The sequence below is a fragment of the Lactuca serriola genome, chromosome 2 (assembly GCF_051521515.1).
Source record: "Lactuca serriola cultivar US96UC23 chromosome 2, Lser_US96UC23_V15, whole genome shotgun sequence".
Lineage (NCBI taxonomy): Eukaryota > Viridiplantae > Streptophyta > Magnoliopsida > Asterales > Asteraceae > Lactuca > Lactuca serriola.
The window spans coordinates 151,219,792-151,226,865 of NC_136409.1; the positions used below are offsets into that span (position 1 = coordinate 151,219,792).

At 32.1% G+C, this 7,074-nt stretch overlaps 1 protein-coding gene across 1 annotated transcript; it reads right to left on the bottom strand.

Annotated features, from left to right (window-relative positions):
• Window positions 1-1,200: 1,200 nt before the first annotated feature.
• Window positions 1,201-5,694, bottom strand: ATH13 (ABC2 homolog 13). The gene is made up of 20 exons (XM_079024911.1): window positions 5,111-5,694; window positions 4,910-5,045; window positions 4,666-4,832; window positions 4,471-4,591; window positions 4,291-4,391; window positions 4,073-4,171; window positions 3,798-3,908; window positions 3,617-3,696; window positions 3,474-3,543; window positions 3,085-3,158; window positions 2,836-2,994; window positions 2,626-2,750; window positions 2,450-2,530; window positions 2,310-2,370; window positions 2,159-2,213; window positions 1,966-2,064; window positions 1,787-1,876; window positions 1,641-1,700; window positions 1,428-1,551; window positions 1,201-1,361 (listed from the first exon to the last, which is right to left on the bottom strand). The coding sequence occupies exons 1-19, from the start codon at window positions 5,567-5,569 to the stop codon at window positions 1,435-1,437; spliced, it is 2,265 nt and encodes a 754-aa protein (XP_078881037.1). The 5' UTR covers window positions 5,570-5,694; the 3' UTR covers window positions 1,201-1,361; window positions 1,428-1,434.
• Between the last annotated feature and the right edge of the window lie 1,380 nt (window positions 5,695-7,074).

Below are 7,074 nucleotides of genomic sequence, written 5' to 3' on the forward strand. Positions count from 1 at the left end.
GTTGTTAAGACCGGAATCTTATATAAAATCGTTTTCAAATTTGCAAGATCTGGATGAGAATCTTAAGAGGGTGTTTGGATAGGAAAAAAAGAGATGCTTATTGCTTATTCTCACAATAAGCTAATTTGAGTGTTATTTGAGTGTTTGGATAAAATCTTGCTTATTAAGCTAAATAAGCTAATTTTAATAAGCATCCCTCCCCATGCTTACTGTTTATTGCTTATTCCCACCACAAATAAACTATAAACAATAAGCTAAAAAGCTAATCCAAACACCCCCTAAATTACCACAAAAAGTGATAAAAAGATAATTGATTGCATATAAATCTTTTTTCCGTATTTTAGAGTTAAATAGCTCAAAAAGGTAACGGGCCATGTAGCAATTAATGACACGATTAAATAGCTTAAAAGACTAATCATTTATCATATAACATAAGAGTAACAACTCACAATCATCATTTTATTTGCTTTAAATATTTTAAATGTTATATGTTTTAACTAATAAGGAAGAAATCAGTAACAATTTCAACTTTTAAAGCTTAATTAAAAAACACAAGTTCTCAAGCTCGCAATGAAAAGAGCTTGAGAAGTCAAAGAAAAGAATCTAGCAAAAAGCTCACCTTTATTGTTGAGCGTGAACTATTGAAGGAATAAATTAATAACAATTCGAAGCTTAATCTCAAATTCTATCATCCATGTAAGTAAAATGTAAAAGGAGAAAAAGATATATAGTGTTATTGGTCATTTACGGTTCATAAAACAGTACAAAAATATGACTATTCTCGATTGACCTTTGGCTAAAAACCGGATTAAAATTTGAAAATTTTCATGGATTGGTAGGATCGGATTGGATCCCGATCCCATTTCAACGATCATATTGCGATCCAGCAAGGTTTTCCTTTACGATCAAGATCCCAAATGTGACCCCATAACGAACTATATTGCTCCATAACATGTACACAACACTAATGTGATGTAAATATTTAGTTAAAAAAAATCATTAAATACCTTTATTAATATAAATACATTACCAATACACTTTTACACCATATTGCATTTAACATAACACCAAACAAATCATCCCCCGATCATAGAAAATTGACTAGAGTACTAATAATACCAATGTCATTTCTTACGGGGATATATATATAATATATCTACAGTATTTAGGGTTACTAACATTTAAACATCACACACCACACACCCCAAAACCCTAAATGGAAATATGGTTCAAGTTCAAGCACATGGACATGGGTGGGTCAAATTTAAGCACATGGGAATGCTTACCATTTGTCTACAAAACTCCACAGCCTTTCTCTTTGAAGGTTAGGTCATCATGAACATGTATTTACTTTTTTAACCCTGCACACAATTTACCATATTGTCATGGATTCATGAAGTAAATGGGTAAAAAGGTAAATTACTTACGGTTTATTTAAGCTGTTCCAGTAATCAATTTCTCCCGTTGATCGAGTTTTTTAACCTTCAGTAGCCCAAAAAGAACTTGGAATCCAAAAATTGCACAAAAGATATATGATATCGTAGCAGGACCCTGAAAGTATTTTATCATCAAATGAGGAAATCAAAAAAGTTTTATTTATTTTTATTACCATTGTAGTATAAATGAAATTTGATGCTTACTCTTATTGAATTCATGTGTAAAATTGTTGCTAGGTTGACTAGGCTTCCAGCAGCTACAGCCTGCTCATTTGACCACAGATAAAATTAATATTCGAAAATTTGGATATATATATTTATATTTAAAAAACGAAAAAAAAAAAACTTACATTTATGATTGTTTTTTGAACAGCAGCAACACGTTGAAATGACCTCTCGGACTCTAATGCTCGAACTCTTAACTTCAAATCACCTTGCTCCTGTTAAAAAAAAGTATTGTGGTTTTAAAATAAAAATAATAAAAATAAAAAAGTACAGTTAAGTTTTTCAGAAAAATTTATATTATTACCAATCGTTCAATAACTTGAGCGAGTTTTTCAACTCTGTCAGCTTGTCTAAATAAGTTGTAAAAAGCTTGTGATTGTCTCTCCCATCTGTTTTTGAAGTCCTATAACATAAAATTAAAATATAAAATTAATTCTCGAATCAACATTAGGGAAAAAGTATAACAACAAATGGTTAAAAAGGTAAAAAGTAAAAACCTTGATGACCACTTCAACACCAGCTTCACGAAACCTTAGTAATTCCAGAGCATATCTAAAAATATTTATAAAAAAAAAAAAAAAAGAACCCTTTATTTTATAGAACTTTAGGTAAGATTAAGAATATCTAGATTTATAAAAATTAACTCACGGTTTAGCAATTTCGGTTATATCAAAACGAGGGTCAAGACCCTTACCAATTCCATCTAAAACTGAAGGATTAAAGTAAATAAAGTGAGATTAGTCACAAAAATTACCAATTAAATTTTAAAAAGAAAAAAAAAAAGAAACCTGAAAAAGCTCTAACAACAAAGGTGAAGGTGGCAGGAAACCGAAAAGGTTGATCTGCTGCAATAGCCAATAGATCCTCCCCTAAACATTTTTAAAAAGATAAAAAAGTTATTAACAATATTACTAACTGCTAAAACTTATATATAATCTGATAAATGCATAATAAAAATCAATACCAATTGCAGCAAGACGCTGTTTTTTCTTTTCTATTTTTTCCTCTTTGCTCAATTGTTGCTTAAATCCAAGTTCTTGTGTTGCCAATTCTCTCTCTTTTCTTTGTGCCACAAGTCGTTCTTCAAAACTGTAAAAAGTGTACATGTCATACATCCATAAAAATATATATTTATATATTTAAGAAAAAATATATATATAATTTTGATTGTAACCTATTAAGGAAGAAAAGTGCTGTTCTTCTGACAGCTGTCATGTCGCCAGTTGGCACAAGAACACCCATTTGAACCATTGCTTGAAGAACCTTATTTGGATCCTTCTCATAAACTCCATAAAAAACTTCCAATAAACCTTCTCTGATATTCGGGCTTATGCTGCAACAAACAACTCAAGACTCAGTATTTCAAGAAAAATATAACTTTTTTGTTTGAGAAATAATAAAATAATTACTTATTACTTGTTACCTTCCCATCATTCCAAAGTCATAAAATATTAGCCTTCCACCATTCACATCATCAACAGCTATATTACCAGGATGCTGTATAAAAGAAGGTAAACTTTTTTTTATTATAATTGGCATGTGAATTGTATTAGGCAAATTGAAAAGAATAGCAACATACGTTTACTATTGCTACAATATACATATATATTTTTTTGCAGGTTATTGTAAATTTGTAAGTATTTGCTATTTTTGTGTAAAGTACATTTCTATTATGGAACTACATAAGTATGTTTATATTATGGGTAAGAGGATGAAAGTACAATGTTATTATGGATAAAGATAAAAAAAATAAACAAATAAAGAAAGATCTTGATATACAGAAAGCATAAAAATACTAGATAGGAAACTCACAGGGTCAGCATGGAAGAAACCATGAGACAGAATCTGTTCCAAATAGGATTCAACAGCATACCTACTCAACCTATTGGAAAAAAAATAAAAAGAAAATGTAAAAATTGAAAAAAGGAAAAAGAAAAAGAAAATACTAGACTTACTTTTGGCGATCAACACCTAATTGATCTAAAGCTTGTATTCTGTTAATCTTGATTCCTGGGACATACTCCATTGTAAGCACCTACATATGAATCAAACTATTGAGCCAAAAAAGGGATAAGAAAAAACTTTGATAAAATCATAAAATCCAAGATCAGTTTATATTTTTACTGAAATATTAACCTGTGGGGTGGTGTATTCCCAATATATGCTTGGGACTTTTACATAATCAAGATCTTTGAAATTACTTGCAAACAACTCGGCATTTGCAGCCTCCTTTGTATAATCAATCTCCTGAAAAAATTATAAAAAATATGAATGTAACTCATGAGAAATTCTTATATGCATCTTAGACCTTGGTTTTAAAAACCTAAAAGGAGTGGATTAATATTCTAAAAGAGTATGAGTTTCACACCTTATGATTTGAAAATCCAAGTTTTGTAGTAGAAAAGAGTTACCTGGTATAACACATTAGCACACTCATCATAGATAGCAACCCAATCCCTTTTTGCTCCATCAGATTTAGGATCAAGTTTTTGAAGATTTTCTGCTATCACCTGAGAAAGAAAATAACAAAAGATATTGCAACAAAGTGTTAATTATATACATCCACATCCACTCATTTGTAGAAAGGTTTTATAACAAAGATTCAACTAAGAGAAGTCTTTACACTAACCCTCAGATTTTTAAGATCAATATCAAAAAGATCCTTGAGACCTGGTCTCTGTACTTTAACAACCAATTCTTGACCCTTCAATCTTGCTCGATGTACTTGACCTGAATTTGAAAATAATGAATGGTTGACCATTTGACCAACATAAACTTTTTCATTGACATATGAACAAACTTGTATTACCAAGACTAGCAGCAGCTATTGGTTCAAAATCAAAGTAATCAAACACTTCATTAACAGGGGAGCCAAGCTCTTCTTCAATGATGGAAACAGCAGTCTCTGATGGAAAAGGAGGAACTTGATCCTGTATAAAGATTCAGAGTTAGCTTATTTGTGAAAGTCAAAAGGTAACTAATGTGTTTATGATATATTATATACCTGAAGTTCTGATAACTGATCAACATATTCTTGGGCAAGAATGTCCACTCTTGTTGAGAACTGTTGTCCAATTTTGATGAATGTAGGCCCTAATCTCAAAATACTCTCCTTCAACCACTTGGCTAGAGTTTTTCGCCTTTGAGCTTTCTTCTGCTCAGTCATCCCCCCTGTAGCAATCAAAGAGTTAAACCAAAAGCTAATAACAACAACAATGGTGATGATAATTGATAGCTGATAAACGAACCTCGATATGCAAATTTCTGATTGTTGAACCAGGCTTTGAAGACAAATGTCAGAACAAAACCCCATATTTCACAAGTCCTTTGAATGGTTGAATAAGTTTTGAATCTATTCCATCGTCCACCAGGAGCAACAGATACCTACACAATTGAAGCTTTCATCAGAATGATACAGAATTAAAACAAGAAATCGTTCAAACATATACCTCAACTTTGCCAGCTCCATTTTTCTTCCTAAACCAAGCATCTTCTTGACCGATCTCCTCAATTGTCTTCTTCTTCTTCTCATCCCTCTTCTCCCCAACCTTTTCCCCAATTTTCATCGCAACGCCTCCATTAGCACTACCATTCCCATTACCATTAACATACTTCATGAGACTCCCATTTTCACCAACAACGCTCCCGTTCGAACTCTTCCCGTTAACATATTTATAGCTCCCATTACCACCCAGATCGATCTTCCCATCTTCCTTCTCAACTACAACGACTTCATCCCTCCCAACCGCTCGAATTCGACCTCTAATAGAAACTGTGGTTGAGGAACGATTGAATTTACGGAGAGCATTACGTCTAGAAATTGAGAAACGAAGTTTGTTAGCGCAAGTGTCTGGACGGAGAAACCCAAGTTCAGGTGAAGTTGATGCAGAAAAACACGATGCCGCCATATTACTGAGGAAATGTTTTATGGGTTATTGAATTAAACCCTAACCCTGAGCATCAGAGGGAAGCGATGGCAGCCATGATAGAGGGTGGGAAGTAGTAGCGCAAGGAGTGGCGGATGAGAGGACACGGAAGCAAGGGGAAGATGAGTGTAGGAAGGAGAGTCGAGGTTGTGATTGGTGGAATGAATTTCACTTTTTTGTAGTTTTGTGTGTCATGGATGGCGTTGAAAAGTCAAACCAATTTCAGCCGCAACTAAACATGTCGTGTCCTTTTTTGTTGAATCAGGGTCGACTCCTTCGCGTTGTGCCCAATTTAGGGAGTTCTGTTAAGTGTGGCATTTTAAAAATATATATCTACGATAAGACTATTACCATACTTTTCTACACTTTTTTTATGCCATATAAGCATCATGTTATTTTCCTTTGGATTCATGTTGATCCATGAACTCAATTAAAATGTACTTACATAGAGAGATGTGTGAAATAGATTCACTTAACCCTTCTATTTATTCGACCGAAATGGATTCATGTTTCACCCATAGATATAGTTGAAATAGATTTACCATACATATAGTATTTTTTAAAATAGTAAAATCATTTTTGAATGTGGGTCTTATTATTTTATAAAAAATATAAAAAAAACGTGTTTGTTACGTTCGTTGAAAAGTGAAACCAAGGAAAACTAGTTTGCGGGAAAATGAAATAAAAATAACATAACAATGTTTAATGAAAATTTTGGCTTTTTAATAAGATGATAATGGGGAACTATACATCAAAACCATTACATTTTGATTATTTTTTGTGGTTTAACCACTATATTTTATTTTGCTCAATAAAAAACACATGTTTTTCAAAGAAATTTTCACTATGACCCCATATTTTGTGGTTATCGTGTGGTAAAACTAACATGACTTTTTATTTACCTACATGACATTATATATACTCTATGAAATAACATCTTGGTTTATAAATTGACTTCTCATTTGTTAGGTTATTAGGTTATATGCATACCATATTAGTAAATAAGAAGTCATTTTAGAATGTTAGATGTTATTTTAGAAAGTACATATAACACATATGATGTTATGTATGTTAATGAGAAGTCATGCCAATGATTACTGTCCAATCAACTTGATTGGTTTCCAATACAGCATAAATAGAAAACTTTTAGCTAATTGTTTAGCTAAAGTTATTCGAAGTTTGATTAGTGTTGAATAATTAGCTTTCATTAAAGGTCGTCAAATTCTTGATGATCCTTTGATGTTAAATTAACTTTTAAAGGCCGTCAAATTCTTGATGGTCTTTTGATGTTAAATGAGATTATTGTATGGTTCAAAACAAAGCAAAATAAGTTGATGGTTTTCAAGAAGTCCTATAATTAATTAGTGTGGTTACCAAGCCCGGTTCTACATTTATTGGAAGAAAGAAAGGGATTAGGGCCCCAATCTCAAGGGGGCCCCACTTAACCTTAACCCAAATGTCGATTAATTAAGGGACGAATGACGATT

Bases quoted from the DNA above. Each gene is read 5' to 3' on its own strand.
- ATH13 (XM_079024911.1), bottom strand. From the start codon at position 5,569: ATGGCGGCATCGTGTTTTTCTGCATCAACTTCACCTGAACTTGGGTTT. The intron at 4,833-4,909 runs GTTCGTTTATCA...TGATTGCTACAG, and splicing joins TCAGAAATTTGCATATCGAG to GGGGGATGACTGAGCAGAAG. The intron at 3,909-4,072 runs GTAACTCTTTTC...TAATTTTTTCAG, and splicing joins GTGCTAATGTGTTATACCAG to GAGATTGATTATACAAAGGA.